The 23,605-nt window shown below is 42.8% G+C and overlaps 1 protein-coding gene across 1 annotated transcript in view; it reads left to right on the top strand.

The window, feature by feature from the left end:
• Positions 1–1,851: 1,851 nt before the first annotated feature.
• The window catches only part of WDFY2 (WD repeat and FYVE domain containing 2), a 59,161-nt gene continuing 37,407 nt past the window's right edge, over positions 1,852–23,605 (top strand). Inside the window, exon 1 of the mRNA XM_064408893.1 lies at positions 1,852–2,143. Within this exon, the coding sequence (XP_064264963.1) occupies positions 2,007–2,143 (137 nt within the window). The 5' untranslated portion in view covers positions 1,852–2,006. The remainder of the gene's footprint in view (positions 2,144–23,605) is intronic.

Consider the following 23,605-nt stretch of genomic DNA (forward strand, 5'->3'; position numbering starts at 1 on the left):
TATTTCCAAAGACCAACCATTTATATAAAGCATATATTTGATTTTATCATATTAATATTTCACTTCAGTCCAAAATGTATGCCTGTCTTTCACTGTATTCCTCTAAACAGTGTCTTAAAGCTTGAAGGAGTAGCTGGACCTGGAACTGTTTAAGGATATAAGAGAGACAAGATAATAGGGAAGAGTTGTGTTTCAGGCAACTGAAACAACTCCTTCCAGTCCCGTGGCCCACACCTTTGCCTGTCAAGACACTCATTTTCTCAACTAATTTCTTCCTTAAAAACCTTTTTGGAAAATGTATTCTGGGTCTCTCAAGAGCCTGCAGCCTGCTGTCTCAGCGTATGCTCAGCCCCTGTTTATATGTCAGTGATCCAAAATGCCTAATCTTGAGAGCAAACTGCTGCAAGGTCAGAAGATCTTACCAGACTTCAGTTTAAAAGACATTTTTAGATATATTCTGAAAACTAACAAGTATATCAATTTTCAAAGAGTACCTCATACCTCACCAAGCAGTGAGACAAGCATTTCTATCTGTAGCTCTAGCCTAGGACTGCAGGATCATCCACAGCAGAGAGAAGGTGGATCTTTGACTCTTCAGTACTAGCTCCCTTCTAAGAATGATGAGGAAGAGATATTATCTAGTCCAATCACACATCCTCAGGGAAATAGTTTGAGACTGCAGATTCATTTCCTGTAACCCAGCTGTTGCTGACCAGGCCTTTCCCTCTACAGTACTCTTGTGGACCTGTCATGTTTAGTTGAGAAAGATTAAATGTCTTGCTGTGGTCCTGCAGACAATGCTTTTTTTGTTTAGCAGAGAAGAAATTACTAAACATGGTGAAATTTTATTTCTGTCATAAGGAAAAGACTTCATCTTTCCTCTGTTGCCTCTGTCTAGCTACAGAAGTGTGAGTGGGCAATTAAGATTTGTCCTATTGCAGACGCTGCTGTATTCTACTCCTGGGAAAAAAAATTAAATCTCCAGATCTTGGATTTTTTTTCACACCTGATTTTTTTTTTTTTTTTTTTAGTTAAATCGCTGCTGTTTGGGCTTAGTGTGGGTAAATTTAAAGTTGCAGCTGAAATAGCGCTTTCCAATCTGCTGACAACTTCTGCAATCAATGTAGGACAGCAGCTCAGACACTGAGCATGATTTTCCGGAATCTTTCGAGACAGATTATGAAAGTTTGGCATATGCCCCGGGAGGAAGCTGCCTTTTCACTGGTTTCAGCACAGAGCTTTGGGCAAGTGATCTGACTTTCTTGGAGCTCAATGAATCTGTCAGGAAAAGCGAGTGAAAAGAAGGCGCTGGATGAAAACGAGCTGCTGGGAGTCTGCTGCGTTTCCCTTAGGAATCAGCTTTCTGAAAGGGAATTTCTGCTGGCGCCGCGGTGCAGCCCTGCCTGCCAGCGTCCCTGTCTAGTGCAGCAGCAGAAACCCCATGTTTACCAGGAAAAACTAAGATAGCAAAATGTAAACAGAGGGATGCAGCTACTTTTGCGCAACATTCTGTTTAATCTTGACTCGCGTCGGTTTTTTTTTTTCGCCCGGCGGCCACAGCAGTGTGGCACGGAACCGTACGGCACCGACAGCCCATAGCCGGGCACGGGGCAGAGAGGCACACGCTCCCCGCAGCCCTGGGGCGAGCCCGCGGCAGGGAGGGCAGCCCTGGCAGGAGAGGTGCGCTCACACCTCCGCCGGACCGCAGCTTTCCCTTCGCGAAGGCGCTGCTCCACAGCCCCGCTCTGCGAGATGGCGGCGGGCGGCCGCCATTTCCCGCCCCTCCGCGCACCGCGCCCCGCCCGGCCCGGCCCGGCCCGGCCCGGCCCGGCCCTGCCCTGCCCGCTCGGGGGCGGTGCCGCGGCCGCCGCCGCGCTGTCCCCGCTTCCCAGCGAGCGCCCGGCTCCGGCAAGTCCCTCCTCCGCCTCGGCAGTGCGGGCCGCCTCCCTCCGTCCCTCCCCCGGCCGTAGCCTCCTCCGGCGGCAGCGGCGGTGCCCGCCGGCCCCATGGCGGCGGAGCCGCAGCCCAAGGCGCTGACTCGCAAGCCCCTCCTGCTCAACAAAGTGGAGGGCTCGCAGGAGGTGGTGAACATGGCAGCGATAGTGCCCAAGGAGGACGGGGTCATCAGCGTCTCGGAGGACAGGTAGCGGCAGCGGGTGTTCGCGGGGCCGCGGCGGTGGTCTGTCAGCTGCCAGCGCTGCTGCCGGTGGTGGCGGCAGTGCTGGGCCCGCGCCGCGGGGTCCTGGGTGGTGGTCCCCCATCACCGCCGGGAGGTGGTGGGTCCCGCCGGCGAGGGATGGTGGAGGCAGACCACCAGCATCCCTGTGCCGCTGTAGGCTGCACCACCCGGAGCCCGGACAAGCGTCAAGGTGGCGGTGGTCCAGCATGGGGACTTTGCTTTAAGCAGACACATCACGTCCCGGAGGGGAAGCAGCCTGGAGCAGGGGTCTCCAGCGTAGTGTCGCATCCTCCTCCGCCGCTCTGTGGGTCAGGACAGTGCCGTGGCTGGGGCGCCGCTGAAACTTGCAGGACTTGAGTGACTTTTCTAAGCGTGGGAAAAATGGGATTTGAGATCCCCTTCATCACGAGGATTGCCGGGGAGTCTGTAGAGATCTTTGACCTTGCCTAAAGATTGTGGTAGCATTGGCTGAAACAGTAGTTTTGGTTCCCGTTTCCCCTCTCCAAACGTTTCTTGGTAATTGTTTAAAAATACCATGTATCGGTGATAAGATCTTGGAGTTAAATCCCGTGTTGAAAAGCTGCCAAGGAGGAGAATGCTTTCAGGCCCTTTAGCAGGGCTTTGAAGGGACTGAGGCTGCCCAGGGGCAACTCTGTCTCTTTTGAAAGAGCTCAAACTTGATTCAGCTCTGCAGCTTCAAAATTCTGACTTGAAAATCTTTTATTTCAAAATAAGTGCTTATTTTTCTTGCAGTGCCCATAAATAGTTATTTTAGGCAGGGTTTCTTTGCAGCTCAGGTGTAGTGTGTAACCTGTGTCCTAAGATTGAAAGACACATGTTGTTGGCCAGCATGGCAGTATGTTTTGATACTCACAGGTGTTTGGATGGACTCTTTCTCCTGGATGCCTGTTCTGTGCGTCTGTTCTGTTCTCAGTGTCTGCTTTTATGTCTCTGCAGGCTTTCTGAAAAATTGACAGTGTTTTCTTTCATCTTTATCCCCACTGTGACTTAGTTTTCAGCTGTCAAATATGTGCAAATTTAAGACCATTTAAGTTCACCTAAGCTGAGGTCTCCAAGTGAACTCTCATGCATCTGCTAGCAAGAGGAGCTGAGTACTTAAAACAAGTATAATGTCAAAGGAAATTTTAAGTAGAGTTTTACATTGTTATGTGCTCACAATTTTATTGTCTTCACATTTTTTATGTATTTAAAGTTGAATAAAGCTTGAGCTTGTTTTGGTTCATTGTAGCTTGTTATGCTTACCTAGCCGATTCATTTTACCTGTAAGAAGGTATTCCTGAAGTTTATTTCTTCTCATATATTCTTGAAATTTATTTCCTCTCTCTCAATCTCTGCATCTTCCCTCACCTTAGCAAAAATACGTAGCTGTAGTTGTTGATGACAGGTTGGTGCTCCAGGTTGATATTTCTCTGTAGGGAAGGGGATTGATGAGACATCATTATTTGCAGTTGTAACTGAGGTGTCAGCTTCAAGAAACAAGCAGTGAAAAAGAAACCAGGAGTTTCACACTAGGAAACTCCAGAGGTTTTCAGGCTATTTTCTGTTGAAAGGAATTAACCAGGTAATGTGCCTGCTTGCGGGACTTGTTTGCAGTATCCTTGAAATGCTACAAGCTATGATCCTGCCTTTTATTTATTCAGACATGAAGCTGTCGGTTGATGGGTCTTTCATTTTCTGCTTGCATTAGCATTTTTATTGTAATTAAAAGATTAAGAGTGTAAAGCTGACTTGGAAGGAGTAGCAGGTTGGGAGTCTAACTTGCAGGTTTTAGGCTACCTGGGGTGAAAGCGTAATTTGTCAGACTTTCAATACCCGTGTATTATGATTAGGCTTGTGCAGATCCTTATGGCACCTTTTCCTGTTTGGACCTGCCTTCTCCTGTCAGTGTTGACGTGGTTGTTTAATGGCCATGGAATGTGGAGGGCTTTTAGAGCTTCCTGAAACTGTTAAGGATCGTTATGGAGATGTTATCTGTCCCTTTACTTGTTAACCAAATAAGTGAGTTTTGTCTACATTTCCCAGCCAGTGATATGCACTGCTCATATGAACAAAATGTTCTGAAACCTCTGCAGAGAACTTCAGCTGGAATTACTTGACATCTCCAGCAATTGCTTCAGTCTGGGACATCTTCTGTACGTGAAGGAGGAATTGTTTTGCTGGTGAATGGCTGAACACATGATTATTGAAGTTGCTGGTAGTCTTTGCATATGCAGCAGCTAGGTGCCACTTTAAAGGTTTTCTTTTCTGCACCTAAACCTTTAAAAGCAGGAGCTGGCTTGGTCTCTGGTCCCAATTTTGTATGGCACTAGTGGTGTATCTGGTTTGAAAAGACACAAAAGTGATTTTAGCTACAACTTGCAGACATAGTCGTGGATTATATAGCCCTGCATGTTTGTAGCTCATACATGCATATATTTTAAGAAATAAAATTAAAACTATTTAATAATAGGGAGTGTGGTTATTCCTCATAAAGAAACAAAGGGGGGGGGGAAGAAGGAATTGGGGGGAAGCGGGGAGGCCAAGTGGGTTCACATATTTAACTAGATTTCCAAAACTTTGTATACCCAACAGGGTTGGAGTTCCTTTTTAGTATGTGTCATTTGTACAGGTGACGCACATAGATTTTCTCTTGTTAATCCTGGTCACTTGTGATAATTGAGTGATGTTAATTGTGTCCTGATCTTAGTGGGTTTTCTAATTCTGTATCTGGGCAAAATAGACTGAGCCTGTATCTACAGTACAGCTGGTATGCATTGGAGGGGTAAGATACTTTGTGGTTTTCTTCTTTTCTTCTAATTAGAAGGATGCACCTGTCTAGACAGGTGAGAGTTAAAATAGTGGCAAAATTTGATATCCAGGAATGTATAAATCTAATGCAGGATGACTCTGAGAAGTTACTAGCTTTCATCCATGCTCTTTCCCTGCCAGCAAACTCGTGGAATCAACACACACATATAGCCAAACATGTAGAGTCTTGAGTGATCCATAGCAGTGTATGCTCATGTGAAGTTAGAGTGGGATTTTCCTCATGTGCACAGCTGATCCTGAGCTGTCATCAGCTTCCTCAGTATTAAAAGCATGCACTGCCGTTTCAAAATTGTGAAGCATCCTTGTCTTTTGTTGCGTTCAGAGGGAGACGTGGGTGTTGGGCATGTCTGAAAAGTAGGTCACTGGCATGTCAAGTTCAGACATATCTAACTCCATGCTCCAGAGAAGATTTAGTGTCATTAATCTTACCTGAGCATGGGATACGGTGGGACAAGTGCACTGACTCACCCAACTTTCAGTGGCAGCAGTTCTGTTCGGTGCTGGCACACTTGTGTGTTTCTCAAGAGCCTGAGGAGCCTGCCAGTGCTGTGAGTGCCAGTTCAGCTGTGCTGATCGTGTGTCACCCATGTGCTGATCGTGTGTCACTGTGCGAGACTGGCAGGAGGGGTGTGGTAGACCTGCGCTTTTCCAATAGTCCTCTTTTTACCCCTAGCTGGATTCTAAGTGAGGAAAACTTTCACAGAGGCTGGTGTAAACAGCTTTCCTAGTAATTATGAACTCTGGTCTGTGCCCTCCTGTGGGTGGGAGTTCTTTGCTCGCTTCCATGCCACAGACCTAAATGTACGTGTTGCAGTCAAGAACGGTTCTCCTTGAACTATTCACAAGAAGTAAAAGTTTTCACAGCTAACTGAAAATTGTCAAAATCCTTTTATTTAAAAAAATGGGCATTCTAGTCTCTTGTTGACAATTTATAGGAAAAAAAGTATTTATCCCTTTATCCCATAGCTTTTTTTTTATTTATTAAGGGAATAGAGACCTTTGTCTTCTCCATTACCTTGTATTATTTTAAGTTCTTTTTCAACTTAGTTGTCTTAGCTTCTTCATATGGATCACTGTATGAACAGTGAGCCCAGACTGCTTATCTTACTAGTTTCTTCATCTCGCATAGAGAAAACTGTGCAGAGCTTGTATTCCTGGGTTTGGTTTACAGTGTGAGGGTTTTAAATACAGATGTGCACTTCAGCTGTTGTCCAAGGCTTGTGTTCTGAGTGTGCTAATGAGCAGATTTTTTAGGGGGCACAACAACTTAATGTCCATCTTGTGTAAATGAAAGCTCTTTGCTAAACTAACAGTGGACTGGGAACGGGAATATGCGTATGTGACAAGAAATGTGGGAGTTGTCTTTGCTTTGTGCTGACATGACTTCTAACATGAAGAACTGTGATCTTTCTACCCTCAAGTATATCAAAAGCAATCTTTTTCTCCTTATGGTTTTCCTGTCCAGATCCAGAGCATTGAGCATGCAGTGTCATAGTTCATGCCTGTGAAAAAGCTCTAATGGAAAGGTAGGATGCTTCACACAGTGCTCTATTCAAGCAGGGTGCAAGGAACCGCAGACCCTTGGTAAACTGAGTTTCCTTTCTCCTCTGGTGGAGTGGTAGAAAGTGATTGCTTTGCCCAACAGCGTTGGTTGCTGTGCAGGTCTGTAATTCTTACCTAAGCACAGGGTTGCATCACTGATGTCTGCTCTGCCTTCTGAGTGGCTGTTGGTTCACAGCAGAAGTGCAGGTGCTGTGAGAACTGATTTTGATGCTGTGTGTTTATCAGTCTAAGCCTGTAGGTTTCACACCCAGGTGATTGCAGTAGGAGCAGTAGTTCAAGCAGGGCAGAAGGTGTGGATGCTCTTTGCAAGTGTAAAAGGACTTGTTCCTGCCTGGAGGTTCTTTAAATTTTGATAAAAACATTAGTCACCAATAAAATTGTTGAAAGGAATTGAAGAGACCTAATGCTGTAGATGGAATTTGGTTGCTCTTTTATTTTGTGTGTGTTTTTAAACTGAATTTTTTGGATATGTTGTAATTTGATGAGTGTGTGTTTGGAATAAAGGTCAGGGTGGAGGTTAGTGCTGGCTGTTTGCGAGGAAGAAGCGGATGCTGGCAAGAGGCTTAAGAGAGAAGATAGGAGGTCCAAAAGCGCTTGGAAACAGACATTGTTGCAGATGTTGAAAAGTACTTGTTCCGGATTTGACTAACATGTATCCTGTTGAGATGCCAAAATCTGAGACTAGCACATAAAATGTCTTGCTGAGTGCTTGTTGGGAGTGATAAACTCCACTTAGTAACTTGTGGGAGACCTTGCAATGTTGTGCGTTTTTATCTCTCTGTGCCACTTTCTGCCACCACCTCTTGAAGTTTATCCAAGCTTGTGGATCCCTTGCCTTAAGAAGCTCTCCTCCTGTGTGTCAGTTTAAGATTTAAAGCGCAAGCATTTAGTATCATCTCTCTGATCTGAGCTGTCCTGAAACTAGCTCATGTAGGTCAATGCACAGATTGATGAAACTCCTTCAGTTGCATCGCCTGTCGTACTGAGCTAAGGGGCCTGTATGACAAAGTTCATGTCTTAATTGCAGGACAACAGCTACAAAAATGAGCTCTGATGTGACTTGGACCACAGCTTGTACAGACCAGCTTCAGCAGCACAGTTGGGCAGCATAATAGAGTGGAACCTTAGATGCTTGAGCCTTTTGAGTTAGAGGTGCAATGACTTTTACTCCCCTCCCTTAGAGATTATTCCTTCTGTAAAAGATGTGGGTGAATCTTACAAGCTTTATTTGGAATAAAAAGAGCTACTTATTACACCTTTTTTCCTCCTGGTAACCTCTTTTTCTGCCTGTTGCTGTGCAGTGTTCTTGACTGTCAGCAAGTTTTGGGATGATGCATCTGCTTCCCATATTAACCAGTTCTCATTTTTCTGCTTGTCTTCCCTGACCCCTTCTTAATTTCCCTGGCATCTGTGTTTACACAGAGACTGGATCTCTCATCAGTGTCTCACGTCTCTCAGGCTTGGTGACCTTCCCCTGCAGTCTCTCCAGTTCTGCAGCTGAACAGTGTTTCTTGCCAAGAGGGGACTGCACAATGCCACTTCTGTGTGTGGCCTGTGGACCCTGAAAGAAAAACAAATGCCAGTTATGGAGTCCATGCAGTACAGAGATGGCACATAACTAAAAATGCACTGTTGCAGGAAACTTGTTGGTTTTTCTCCTCAAGATAAAGATGTCTGGAGGAGGCAGTGAAGCTGCAACACAAAATGGCTCCAATACCTTAAACTAAAGGAATTGCAACAGTTTTGAAGCTACTGAGCTATTTAAGTAAGGCTGACCTTTCATTGTGGGTCACTTAGCAAACTGAAGGTCTCAAATAGCATGTGACCATTGGAGCACAATAGAAATATGTCAGTAGCTTGTTTGAGCTACTTTACACTATTTTGTTTACTGAGACAGACTTTTTTCTTTCCCTCTCTCCAGCTGCGCTGGTGCCTGCATGGTATCTGCCAACACTGATCTGTGCATAATATCCCAGCAAGATCTTTTAGCTGTGTGGTGCTACATGGAAGAGAATTGCTCAAAAGTGGCACAAATTTTGTAAAACGGTGTTTGTAACAGCCCTGAGAGTCAGGAAATACTTAGCAGCTCAGAGATCAAATGGAAAGGAGAGAGTAGGAGGACATAATGCAGGTATACTGCTTTGGTGTTTCTGTGGTCAGGAGCTCTAAAAGCTTCTTAAATGATGAGCAATGCCCTAAGGGGAGCCACTGGCTTTTGTACAAGTGTCTTCTGTGCATCACTGTGTTCTGTGCACTGTAACCTCTCAGACATTGAAGGATTATTTACCTAAAAACACTGCTTTGCTCTTTTTGCTTCATCACACTTTGTCCAGATACGAGTGGGTTTGTATAAAACTTCCAGTAATTGCATGTATTTTCCCACAGATTTGATAAGAATTGCAGCAGTCCATAATGCAGTCTGTTGCAAGACCAGAAGCAAGAAAAAACACAGCTGTTTCCCTTCTGCATCACAGAGTGATGGATGCAGCCATGCACTGCTGGATGTGGCAGGGTGGGATATGGGGCACCATGGGAGGGAATAGGAGCAGCAGCCATGGAGTATTGAGGATGCACAGCAGGGTGCATCCTGTTCAGCAGAGCCTTGTCCTTTATGGGGCATTTTAGGAAAGAGAAAACAAAGCTTCCTTCTTTATACTTTTGTGAGGTAAAGAAATGATGTAAATGGGAAGACTGTAAAACAAACATCCACACAGGAATTGAAGGTACCCTTGGAAGCAGTTTGGGTGGGTGGCTGGAGCAAGCCTGGAGAAGGAAAGGGACAGTTTTGTGAAAAAAGAAACAGGAGAGGGCAAGTTTACCAAACAACCCTCCAGGCAGGGACCTTCACATAATCACAAAGCCATAGGCATCTCTTGGGGTTCTTCATATGTCACAATCTGCATGCCTGATGGCTTGAAACTGTGCATAAATAATGGCCAAAATTGATATTGGCCTATCAGAAAACAAATAATATATTTTGCAAATTAGACTGTGCCAAAATTTGAGATGGACAAAATACTGCCTTTATCCTCATGAGAGAGAACAGTTGTGGAGGCTGGGCTAAAAAATGTGGTGTTTCAATTTTTCTCTTAGTCAGGCTGCAGGAAATAGTGTTGTGTAACTAACCTTGGCCAGACTTTGAACATATGGGCTTTGCTTGTCACATCATGTGTATTCTCCACTTAAATTAAGTTTTTCAGGGAACTCTTAAGGTTTGGAGCACTGAATCGAAGGCGATGCCAAAGCGCAGTTCTGGGTAGAAAGCACTGCTGTTCTGCTGCCAAGTTTACTGCAAAGTTTTGTCTAATGTTGTCTTTTATTCTTCAGTCCTGTACCATTCTCTCCTACTGGGAGGTGAAAGATCAATACACTTAGCAGGTTTTTGCAATAACAGTAGTGATCGATCAGCCCCAGAAGGCAATGCTTTTGACCTTTAAAGGAATGTAATCATGGTTTCCTTAGGAGTGGAGTCCTGTGGAGAAAAATCTGAGAAAAGACTGTCCTAATGTGAAGTGGCCTATTTTACCATCAGGTTGAGGATTAGGTGATGGAATAAGTACAGTGCTTTGTCTTGAAGGGATATGGAGAGAAGATCCTTGCCCGTGAGAGATAATGAGATTTTGCACCTCTAGCAGTGAGTGCAAATGTGGTAAATTTACCTTTGGCTTCAAATTCACTTATAATAGCAAATAAAGCTTTAATTGCATTCTTAAGCAGGAGGTGCATCTGCTTTGTGAAACACTTTGGGGCCTTAAAGTTTGCACTCATTTTGCTTATGTGCCAAATTATCCTTACTTTATATTACTTTATAAATTACTTTATTATTTTCTTCTTGATCCTAAGTATTATTAATCAGTATCTTCTCATTCCCATACCCCGTTCCTTTTTCCCACCTGATACAGAGAAAAACTCAGCCTCTCCTCTCAGTTCTGTGTTTTACTGCAGCAGATGTGGGCTGTGGAGTCATCCAATGAACGGTTCAAATTGACATTTCAAAGGCTTCATGTTTTGCAGCACCATGTGCATTGAGTCATATAGAATAAAAGTAGGATTTCCAAGGAGATGCTTTCAGCTTTTATGGCAGGTGGCCTGTGGTCCAGCCTAGCTTTTGCTACATGCAGGGTTGGCTAAAGGCAGCTGCAGCATTTTGATGGCAGTGGAGGTCCTCTACATGTCTTGTCTAGGTTTAGGAATCATGCCTTAGCTTCACTCACTCTTTCAGCAGCTCCACCAACAATAAGCAGTTGTCAAAGGATGATTGCCCTTCTGCAGTTACTGGAAGTGCAGCAGGAAAGGTCATGCCTGTGCTGTTCTCTAACATCAGGCATGATGCCCTTCTGCCTGTTCTTGTCATATTGGTCCCATTGCTTCAGACTCCTGTGGCACTTGATCAGCCCTCAGCAAAGCTCCTGCTTTCTCTGGGCCAGGAGCTTAATGGCAGGTGAATGGGTCTTTTCTGAATAGTCCTGTGTTTGTGTGCTAGAGATAAATGTTCTCTACGCTTTTAATCTGCTATGGGAACAATTTACTTTAGCATAGGCAGAAACCAATACTGATAAAAACTAGAGATCTAAGTAGGGCAATGTGGTAGTACTAACATAGGGGAAAAAGGAGTAAAGCAGCCTCGATGTTAATTGTGCTGGGGGCAGAGGGTGAAGAGGTAATGTATCTGTCAAATGAAAATTGACACCTTTGACTTTATTTGCCCCAATATAATTTAATTACTGAAATTAAGAAGTCAATACTTTTTGCAGCAAAGAGACATATTTTATTCTGTTCTGTTGAGACCTATGTCCCATTCTGTCAGAACAACTGCAATTCAGTCCCGAAAAAGTATTTGGGGTCTACCAAAGCCTTGCCTGAGCTGTCATGTGTGCTGCCTTAGCAGCTGAGATTTTTAGTGCTGTCTGATATTACGTCAAGTTTTCTAAGTTATGTTACATCTGAAGTCTTTGAGACTGTATGAGCTGGCATTGGATGGACCTATGCTGGATTCCCTCAGGCAGGAGCAAGCAGGGAAAGCAGCTCATGTTAGAACATCAGCTGCAGTGGGTGGTAGACCACTACACTTGGCATTGTGTGTTGCATACACAGAATGTATATTCCAAAGAAGAATTCAGTCTCTTCGCTTCAGGAAATGAATCAGACTTCATAAACTGATCTCTTCTTGGTAACTTCTGCAAGTGCCAGTAAATGAGTGGGAATAAATTAATCCATCATCATGCTTTGAAAATATTATAAATGATAATGTGATCATGAGAAATGATCCTGCCAGGTTTCCAGCAGGGATAGACCCATACAAACACTGAACTTGCAGCTTCAAACTCTGATCACTGTTGTTGCCAGGTTTATTTGTAGCCAAAAGGCCAAAGCACATAAAATTTCAGTGAGCTTGCTATGGTGCTTGGCATACTGTGGCAGTCTGAGCTGTGAAGCACCAGCAAGTGAGGGGCCATGTTGGGATGGGCTGTTGCAGAGATCTTCTCCCAGCTGTTCTGCCGGCAGGATTTCTACAGGCTGTCTAGCTGCAGGCTTTGCTATGAGGAAATATTTGAGACCTGTGTTATTTGGCATTTCATCTTCCCCTTTGCACACTCTTTATGGTTGCTAATGTTGTTGGGGAGCACAAGACCAGGGGGAAGGGAGGAAATCCCTGAGTAGCTTGTACCATTAATTCAGGTTCCAAAGTGTTGATTTTGGAATGGAAGATGAAAAGTAAGGGTTGGGGTTTTTTTCTTAAATAAGAAATGCTGTGAATGCTGTTGGTCACGGTCCTTCGGTTTCCAGCAATAAGCTTTTCCACAAATACTGTCACTAACCCATATTATATACCAGAGAAAGCAGTAGGAAAAGAGAGCTATGAATGTACTGATTGTTTAAAAAAAAATAGATGCTGTAGTGGCTGAAAAATGCATGACTTGCATCTGAATTCTGAAGGCTCCTCTGTGATTTCAGATGCTTTTGCTCCTCTTTCCCTCCTTCCTTTATTCTTTAGTAGATGAGAGAGAAGCCTGGTGAGGATTTCCCTAATGAATTTTTGTGACCAGGAAACCAAGCCAAGCAGTTGTCATGCCCAACTAGTTTCATCCACAGCACCCTTTTGATCACAGTTTATATTCATTCTTCTAAAAACCTGATGACCTAAAACCTCTTCTTCAAGGAAGCAGGTATGAACATTGTTGTCTGGTTTTTGAGGTGTGAACACACCTGAATGGATGGCCCAAGGATTGCAATTATTGAGGTTATCAGTAGGAAGCATGGCTCAACCTAACCAGTGGCTTGGCCTGCCTTGGTTGTTGTTTTCCCATGGTCTTTCTTGTGCTCTAAAACCAAACTTGTGTTCACATGCCCTTTGTGACATGAAAAGACATTTTTACATGGTTTTAAGAGTCAAATTCTTTTAGAAAAAAGTGTAACTGTTATACAGTTTTTAAGCACAAAACCTGTATTAAATGTGTGGGCAAGTGTTTTGTATACAAAATAATACAGGAGAAGTAGATAAACAACCACTGACAAAAATTCTGGAGACAGAAAAAGCAAATGGTATGGGTAATTGCTTAGTGATCTGTGTTCGTGTTTAGCATGTGGATTAAAAAGTGCAAACAGTGGTTTCAAAAAGTGGTGTGTGTGCATGTATTGACACCTCATACTCAATGGTATTTTTCCAGAACTAAATGATACTGCCTGTGTTTGAAGGCAAGCTCCTAATTTGCAAGCTGGTTGTTGTGATATTCTGAAGCATTATCCTGGCAATGGTCATCTTTTTGTTTTGAGTTTCATTTCCCTTTATTGCTGTGTATGATAACTTCAGGCCAAAAAATAGTGTTTATTCAATTATTGACCAATGCCATTATACTGACCTCAGACTAATTAAAATGAAGGTGGAAAAGTGGGAAAATATGAACCACCTTGAGATATTATTGTGGTGTACAATGTAACAAGAAAAAAGTGTTCTTGTGAGGGTAAGCAGCAAACCCCTTGTTGTTCTCACTTCCCTGTTCTTTTAGACAAGTCCAGTATTGAACAAGATGGTTGGTGTACACAGAAATCAATACTGTTTCCTTTTTTTAATGGCTCTGTGAACCAGCTGGGAGAAATGGGCTGCTGAACCCATGGCCAGCAGTTATAGTGACTGTATTTCTAATATTTCAAGCACGGGGATCTGGCTGGCTGTGATGTCTTGTTGTTGTTATCAAGCACTGTTCTTGCCATGATCCAATTTGCACAGCACCAAACATCCAAACCAAAACAGAGTTTGGAAGTCAGCTTGTCCCAGGGACTGTTCCCAGGACATAGCTTGGATACAGCTGCTGTTTCTCTGCCAGGTGGCCTCACTGCCAGAGGCTGGTCCCAGGCCTGTGTCACTTACTAATGTAGGTGTGTTTCACATCTCAGGAGCACCCAGGTCATGTGGCTGTTCCTCCTGGTAGGGTATCAGATTGCCTACAGGAAATTGGTTCTGTGATTTAAAAAAAAAAACCCAAACCAACTAAGCCACTGGTTTAAACAAGACTCAGCCCTTGAAACTGTCATAGCTGTAAACATTTCTGGTGGTTAGAGATCTGTAACAGTAAGTTTTAAAAACCTGAATTTGAGACCAAAGTAGTTTGAGATTCTTAAGATAACTTCTACCAGACATCCAGAGAGGACTGGTCTCCCAGGGCCCCTGTGACATTAGCCCGTGACCCGCAGGGCTGCAGCCAGGGCTGGAACTCAGCTGCGGCACTGAAGGCACATTCATGGCCTCTGTGACCAAATTCTCCAGTCAGACGTCTGTGCTCACTTTCTGCACCGCAGGAGGCCCAGGCATTGGACCTGTAACCAATGTGAATACATCTTCTGGCATTCCTCAATAGCTGTCAAGATATGTTTTCTCCATGAGCCTTTGTTTCTGACACCCAGGGATGCATCTTTGGCCAGTTTGAGCAGATCTTTGCATGTCCTGTAGGTCTGGCAGACGGGACATGAATGCTTCCTTATATGCCAGCTCCTTCCCTGCTTACACCATTATGGGGTAACATCCTTCCAGTGGGCTTAGTGTCATTGCAGCTGCACTGTGCCTGTCAGTAAAAGTACCCAGGTTTGTTCCAGTAAGTGTGACAGTCCCTTCACTGTTTCAGGCCATGTGGAAGCTTTGGTCCTGTATTAGAACAGTGCTAAACTGTTGTAATGACCAGTTTTGAAATACAAGTCACCAATCATCTGCATCTGCAACAGACTGGTGGGCGTTAGATGCTGAACAGAGAATTCTTCATCAGGGCCATTCAAATCTAGAGCATAGCTTGAAGAAGATCAAGGAAATCCAGAGACCCTCTGCTGTGAAGTTTTACCTAAGCATTACATCTTCGAAAAGACCTTCATTCATAAAAATGACATTTGTGCTCCTTTCAATTCTTAAAATAATTGAAAAGAAGTTGGATGTACAGTGGTCACAGACCTTACCTCAAGCAGTTTTCTGCCCATACATTTGGTATTGCTGCAAATGATTGTAGAAAACTCTAACAGATTTTGTAGGTTGTATTAAAACTTCAAGGAGGGCAGAAAATAAGAAACTTCCATTTCCTAATAAAACTGGTGATGCCACAAAGAAGAGGAAATGGGCTGCCTCAATAGCTTGTGAGCTCCTGTACCTAAGAAAAGCAAGGAAACTTCAGGCACAATAATTAAATTAGTCTTCAAAGCACATTTTCAATAGAAAGTACTTTATAGCTAGAGATGCTTGTTCTGTAACTATCAAGGTGTCTCTGCCTTGTCCAGTATACCTGACACTGCTAATGTAACAGAAGTTAAAGGTGTTGTTGGGGCAAAGTGTTGTGGGAAGTCTCTTCTACAATCATAACAGTTTTTGTACAAGCTGTTTCCATTTGAGTATGTGGTGGATGATTCACTCAGTATTTAAGTCCTTCTCTTTTTTCTTCTCCTTTACCCACTGTTTTGGGGAGAGTGATGTGTCTCCTATTAGGAAGAAATAGTAATTTCCTTTTGCTTCAATATGCAAACAAGCACCAAAGTTGTTGTGGCTGGTTTCATCCTGCTCCAGTGTCACTTGAGAGTTTTGCTGCTGACCTTGGGATCAGCTGAGTGTTTGACAGGTGATACTTGGATTACTGGAGGAGTGAGTGCATGCACTTCTTCTCAAGGATGATAGACTTCCCTTAGCCTGCCACAGAAATTGGGATGGAGCAGCAACAGAGTCAGAAAATATATGTTGGATGGAGCATCATTGTTCTGACACTCTTTGGCATGGTGCTGCCCTGTGGCAGCTGTGTTCTCCTCTTCCTGAACTTGACCCAAGTTGCTAAGCTGGGTTTTGTCTTGGAGCCAGGCTTTCCAGTGGCAAGGATTGTTGAACTTGCCTTGTCATCCACAGTCTGTTGGTGTTCCCTCTGGGATTGTCAAGGAATTTATATCTTCTAGGTTTTTTCTTGTGTGGAGTGTTTTGTTGTAGGAGGGTTTTGTACTTTCTATTAAAAATTTCTTGTTTAATTTTTAACGTTACTTCAACTGTTCTCAAGATTGTTGATCTGAAATTCTCTGGTACAGGTCCTCTAATACTGAGGAAATGGTGTCAGAATATTTTAGCTCAGCCCTGAGTTGTTATAAGATTATGGTTGTTTTTTTAAGGCACCAGAGGATCAAGAAAGCAACAAAATTTCCTTTGAATCATGTATGTCTGGAATGAGTTGTACAATAATCTTTATAGTATTTTTCTACAAACTCTGCTGCTTTTACTGTACTACAACATTGCACTTTCTTACTTTAGACACAAATAGAAATTCTACTTGGCCTCCATTGCATAAAATCTTGTAGAAACAGTAATTTTAACCATGGGCTGAGAGAAGCATATTTTGAGTCAAATAAAATTAAATTACAAATAGCTATCAATTATGTAGACATAACAAAAATAAGCAGAACAACATAACTTAGCTCTCTTCTACCTGAGAAACTGATATTCTTTTCTGAAATCAGATCAGAGTGACAGTGGTGCTGCTCTGTGGCGACATGATCTGTTTATGTATTATCTGAAAAAATTAGGAAAAATCATCTGCTAAAGCTGGAAGTTGAAATGGAAAGGTTTCCTTGTAGAGAGAAAGAAAGGGATGAATATGTGATTATCTATCCTGCCTTGCAGAGAAGTTTACTTCTGGTTCAGTCAGTGCATATTCAGTCTTGATGTCATGAAAAATTGTAACTGCTGCATCTTTGATAAGTGTGTATAGTGTGGATTGGCTTGCACTGGGGTGTTTCATGGGAATTCCGTTTTTCACTGCCCACCTCTATGGGGTTCTAGGAGCAGAACCCCACATCTATGCTCTTATTTTAGACCTTTTGGTGTTTGGTATCATTGTCTTAAGTTCTCTTGTGGAACTGGATTGTGGTGCTGCTTTTCCTATATGTCCAGGACTGATTTAGAAGTATCTCAAACAAATGGTTTTTATCTTTCACTAATAGCAATTTTTGTAAATATTTCCTAAACAGGACAAAGTTAGACTGTGTGTTTGTTTTCTCAAAAGCTAAGCTCTTTGAACAGAAAAATATTTCATTCATGGGACCCAGTAATGACTTGACTCAAGTTGAGGAAGAAAAGAGAGTAGGAATGTAAGAACCAGGGCTGAGACTTGAAACTTTCCATAAACACTGCAGAGGAAGGCAACAGAAGTAGAGCTTTGTCTCTTCCTTAAAATATGTATACATTTTGCAGTATGCAGTTGGGGAAAAAACCACTTGACATTGAATTCAGATAGCCTGCAATAGTCATAACTTCCTTTTTCAAACTGTTGTTTCTTATTCTCTATGCTTATTTCACAGAGATAGATAATGATCCTTTGTTTGTCTTAAATGCAAAAACCAGTTCCTGTCTGTTGAAAGTAAACAGAGCCTAAAGGATTTAGTGTCCCAAGGAACAGAGTAAGAACTTTGTATTTGTGAGGTATCAAGGTAAGTGCAACTGCACTTTGGGGAGAAGCCTTAATGTGGGAAATACGTTCCAATTTACAAATTTGGAGAGTAGCTGTTGAGTGCAGCTGTGAGGTTTTCATTGCCATGTATGTCAGCAGGCTGCTTCATAAATGCACGATGTGGAGCTGGACTTCTCTCCTTTCTTCTGGTGAAGGACAATCAACGTGCACAAAGCTGCCCTGATACCACAGTAATTGTGGTGGTGGGAGAGTCTTGGGCTCTGAAGGGTTTGTCTTCAGCTTGTTACCTCCATTTGGATAGACCTGTTATTACCAAAACTCTGTGCTCTTTCAGTTTCCTTGTCTGAGTGTTACTGAACCAGATGTTTGCTGCCATCCTTACTGAGGGTTTTGTATTGTTTGTACTTTATATCCTGTTCCCTGCTGCTGTTCTTCCCATTCGTGTTCTATCTCTAACTCCTCTCAACTCTTTCTCATTTCCTCACCTTCCTGCTTATTAATTCTTTCAGTGATTCTCCTCTTATCAATTTGGAATTCAAAAAAGGCAGGCTGTCTCCTTCCTGCATGAACTTGGAGCAGCTGCACATCCTTGCTAATGCTGTTAAATATCAATATCCAAGTCAGCTGATATGAAAGTGAAATGGGGCAGCTGATCCATTTTCCTGGACCAGGAAAATTGTTGACACCAGAAGCTGGTAAAAACCACCTTGTGCATTGGTGATATGAAAAGGCATTTAGTGTGTTTAGCTGTTTTCATCTCCCAAGTGCTGCCTTCTGAAAACCTCAAGTACCGCTTTTGTGGTCCAGCAGGAGTCCGCAGTAATTCCCAGTTTATTGCTAGGTTTTTTTAAACCTGTTTAAATGTTATTAAAATGCATTGAATTGTTATGAGTAATTGAGAGACGGTGGATGTGTGGTGCCTCCCAGACATGAGCGAGTGGGATGGGATGCTACAAGCAGTAGAGAAATGGAAATCAAATGGGAAGAGCTTCTTTCATTTGCATTGGGTGGGGGGAATGGCAATATTTGCCTTTGCCCTGCTGTTTTTCAAAGCTGACTTGGTGAGGAAGGGAACATCAGCTGCTTAAGGAGGAACATGGGCTACCTCTGCAGTTGCTTGTGGGGGTGCAAATGCTGAAGGCTTGCTGCTGCCAGGGAGAGGTGACCTTGGTAGCCTCATACCTGCTGGTTAATGGGTGTTCCTGAAAACAGAAAAATAGGGATGCAGAGGGACTATATGCACCTTTCCCACAAACACATACACATCTGAAGCTTAAATTCTTGCCAATAGCATGAATAATTTTAAAAGGCTAAGTCTAGCAAGACTTGAAAATCGCTGTCAGCTGTGGTTGAACCAGATGCTGAAGGCAAAACTCCGGGGAGGGAAATAGCATGGTTTGAAATGTGTGTTAAAATGAAGGGTGCCAGAGAAAGAGACAGTGTGGGAGAACTGATGGGGGTACAGAAAAATGTCTCTTAGCTTTTAAGAGCATGGCTTGGAAGTAACTGGCTATTGGACTGTCTCCTTTGGTTCCTATGTTCTAAATATAGTTAATGGTTGGCCACTGGAAAAGGTAGGACATAGATCCTCAGCATTCACTGGCTTTTTAATTAGCATGTAGCTGCCAGACCATGAACCTTTGTTTCCTTCTACAGAAATATTTTCCTTTCAAAAACTGATCAAACAAAACCCTTAAATGCTCTGAAAAAGAGAGAGTAGGAAAAGCAAAGACAAACCATGGTCTTTTAGACTTAAGAGTGTGAAGCAAGTATTTTAAAGGTGCAGTGCCAGGGGGAAAGATGCATTTGTGGAATTATATGGTTGTGCATTTCTAAGAGCCTTTGTTAGCTTGTATTTCCACTGTGCAGTGTAGATGATGAATATGTGTGCACTTCCAAAGCAACCCATTTGTTCACTGCAGTGTTCGAGGTCATAACTGCTCTCAGTTTTTCTTGTAGACTTGCTGTTCCTGTCTGTTGGTGTTGTTTAGAGCTAACTGTCCATCTGATCTGTTTTAGGGGCCAGATCCTGTCCACAGAACATCTCTAATACTTTGTCTTCTCCCCTCCAACTGGAGTGAAAATTTATTCTAAATATGGCCTCCGTGTGCCCTGCCTCCCTCTGACGCTCAGTAGTTGAGACATCTCTCAATTAAGTAAACTGCTTAATCTGCTGCCGACTGTTAATAATTTACATTTCTTGATAACTGCTCAGAAATTGCAAACATTCCTCCAAAGCTTGCCGTGTGTGGCTGATAAGACACAATTTACTTCTATTAGATATGACATGTGGAAGAGACTTACTGGACTGTCAGGTCATTCCTGGGTGTTTTCAGCATGTCTCAGATACCAGGACAGGAGAGTGGGAGGAGGAACTTCTTGACAGAGAACATGCACACATGGATTCTGAAACTAACAGAGTGGGTTTTAGTCTGTGGGACATGTCTCTCATGGCTTGAGGTAACTGGACATGTTGTCTCCTTGCATAGTAATTTAACTGTCTGTAAGGAAAGCTGTTCCTCCCCTCCCTGCCTTCTGTGTAAGAAGCAATCCTGTCTGACCTGCAAAAAAGTCAAGGCAGAATTACAAACATGATTTCGTTTTTCAGGCGCTGCTGAGCCTGCAAGGCCACAGGATCAAAAAGGACTCTTCTCTTATTTGCTGCCTTTACCCCATCTCAGCTCATCTCTTTCCCCAGCAGATGCTGTGAGCTGATTTTATGCTTTACCTAATAGCACAAGGATTTACTAGCCCAGTGGGTTGTCTCTAGCTGTCTTCTACCTTGTATTACCATCTAAAATCCTGTGTCCTCTGCCAAGGTCAGCAATAGATCTGGTCTGCTTCAATCTGCTACCATTGTCTGCTTCCAATGGCCCTTGAGTAGGCCAAGTGCTTCAGACACCTTTCTTTGCACTGCCTTTGCTAGCTAGTAGCCTTTCACTGGAAGGCAACATCCATAGGTGCAAATGCCCCATCCCTGAAAGTGTTCTAGACCAGGCTGGATGGGAGCCTGAGCAGCCTGATCTAGTGGAAAGTGTCCCTGCCCATGGCAGGGGGGTTGGAAGTAGGTGGTCTTCAGCTCTCTGATAAGAAGCTTCATCTTTATCCAGGATGGGTGAAGTTGGTCAGGTTTTCCAGTGATCATGTAGAGTTGCCCACTATTTAATTCAGCAAGGACTTTGAAAATCCTTGTCTTGAAATTGTTCTCTCTTGAATCCCTGATTCCTGTAAATATATAAATACTGACACCTTATTGTAATAACCATGTCCAGTAGCATGACCTAGTAAATACTTACTACTTTTGAACCTAAGGATATTATGTTTTGGATTAGTTTGTAATAACATCTAAAAGTGTGAGGCTGCTAAGCAGAGAAGCAGGTCTTTAAAGATGACTTTGTTTCACAACCTCAAATCTATTTCTTCCAAAATAATACTGATATTTCCCCTGTGAATGGCAGCAGTAGAAATCTGGAGGATGCAAGCTGAGACAGCATCTGGACAGGGATTGCAAAGGACTCTTCTTGTAACCCTCTTAAAAAAAATGCCAGTAAAGTAAGGTAGTAATAAGGTGCCAGCAAAGAGGTTTTTATAATATTTGATGCTTTTGCTATGAACCAAAATCTGTCCCTTATAGCAAAGAGGAGGTTACTCACAAGACAGTGACCAAGTAATTGAACTGAAGTTGCTACAGGCTTTACTGGTGTGGGCAGTCACCTGAGCAGGGGTCTCCTATCAGGACACAGTTCCACCAGGCATCTTTACAAGACTGCACTGCAATATGTTGCACCATTTCACATATTTGAAGAATTTATTTTTTGTGCCTGAGGAGAGATGATCTTGTGTCTTCCCTACACTGCTGCAATAGACATGGCTTTCCTGTCCTGTTTTCACAAGGAGAAAGTTTGATGCAAAGGGTCAAGGTTTTTCTTGGTGTTTGATAGTCTTTGCCTATTGCTCTCCTTTATAATTTTCTTTCCACCTCTCTTGCCAGAAACATGTGGTTCTGGGATTGCCCTTGAGAGCTGTGGCTGACAAATCCTCTGTTCCCTTCTCTAACAGTCTGGACAAGTTGTCTAACCCAAATTAGCAGATAAGCTGATTGGGTCTGCAGAGATCTGAAATTCAGGAAAACTTACTAAGTGGATAGCAGTGTATTATGGAGAAAATCTAATATTGATGGTTTTTTCTCTTTCATCCATAGTCTGTAAGTTTCTAAATCCTGCTGCAAATAAACACTGCTAGTGTACGTACAGGAAGAAGATGCATAAAGAAAAGAAAAGAATGATAATGGTCATATAATTTAGCAGGTTTGTTTGCATCTGAATTGCTGCATTTAGTACAGAAGATGACAGTTCAGACAGGATATTGTCTCTTTAAAGGGATTGTAAAGCAGGTAAGGGGAACAGAACACAAGAACAGCTTTTCCAAGAGACTGGAAAGATTGATTACCTTAAAGAGGAAGCATGTAAGAAATTATGAGTATACACAGCAACTAACCAGCAGAGAAGGTAGAGACAACAGAACTTCTACTCTCGTAGGAGGAGAGCAAGAAGATGTTTATTGAAATTTGCTGTTTAAAAATTGAAATTTACTATTTCAAACATGATCGAATATAATCACTATAGTATGGAGTAGAATGCTGAAGATTAGAAAAGCTGCAACTAGGCCATATGAGAGAAGTAGCTGAATGTAAAGAGGCCCTGCATGTTTGAGAGATTTTTTAAATAATAAAACCCAAAGTTTAGGATGGAATATTCAGTCTCACAATACAGGTTTGAGGATGGTTTCCATTCAACTCTGTTGATTTCCATCTCCCCCCATAACCCCCGTGGGAATGCAGAGATGACAAACTGACTGGCTTTTAAGCCGTTGAAATGCCAGATCACCTCTGAATTACAGAGTCAGAAGTTTGGGTTTTGCTGGGCTTTGCTGGCACCTCAGCACACACTGCAGTATGCATGATAAGAAGAAATCTGAGCCCTTGGTAAAGCACTTCAGGGCTACAGTTCCTTTGCAGCTATGGCACAAGCTTTTCAGGACAGGGTTTGATTTGCATAGCTTTGCCCTGCTTTCTTGATCCCTTTCTGCTAGTGCTAATTCTGTTGACCTTGCTGGTTTCCTTCCCAGAGTACTGAGACTCTCCAGCCAAAGTTGTCCTGCTGGGTCAGAGCAGCAGAGTGGCTTCTTGCCTGCTCTAGAAGAGCAAAGCCTGCAGGAGTTGAGGACAGTGAGAGTATCTCTAAGTCGGGCTGCCTGGAGGGGAAAACGGCAAGGAGCAGAAAAGCTGAGGGAACATTTTATCACCCATGAATCATTGTTCAAGTTCAGCTGGAGGAACTGGAAATGTGATTCCTCTGCAGAAAGTCCTTGATGCCTCAAGAAGAGCATTAGCAGAGTAGCCTTGGTGTGGCACAGAGCACACAAATACATTCCAAGTAGATATGTTTGTTGTCTCTGAAAAAACACTGCTGTAATTGTTCAGCAGTACTTCAAAACCAAAAGCATTTCTCTTCTTGTAGAGGGTGTTTCAATGAATGATGCAGATGACTTAGGTCCAAAAATTAAAATGCTGAGAGAGGGCATCACCCTATATATGTGGAAATGTGGCTTCCTTCCTCTGCAGTAAAGGTGTAATATATTAGATGTTACACAGGATAGTTAACCAAACATTTATATATGAAAAATAAGTTGAGACCTAAGGGTATGACTTAATTTAGAACTTGGGATCAAATATCAGTCTTTTCCTGTAAATTAACCTTTATGTGACTGTAATTTATTAGAAAATGCCATACTGGTGGTATGTATATTGAAATTAGTATGTTCAGCTTTCACTTCACGGATCCACTTTTTTATCAATTGAATAACGCATTCATTTTTATTCAGAGTTAATAATGTAACTAACTTAAAAATGATCAGTAAGTTGATAGCCAGTAGGAGTTTTGGAGAAAAAAGTGTTGTGTTTTGCTGGACAGATGTTCCAACCAGGCAGCTGGAAGCAGGACAGTGATCTGGTGGGTTCTAGTTCTTCACCTTTGGTACATGGGCAATTTAGAGGGTGGAGGAGAGTTTCTTGCAAATTCTGGATCCACTGGGTATTTTTAGCATGGTTCCACTG

This window comes from Passer domesticus, chromosome 2, assembly GCF_036417665.1.
Source record: "Passer domesticus isolate bPasDom1 chromosome 2, bPasDom1.hap1, whole genome shotgun sequence".
NCBI lineage: Eukaryota > Metazoa > Chordata > Aves > Passeriformes > Passeridae > Passer > Passer domesticus.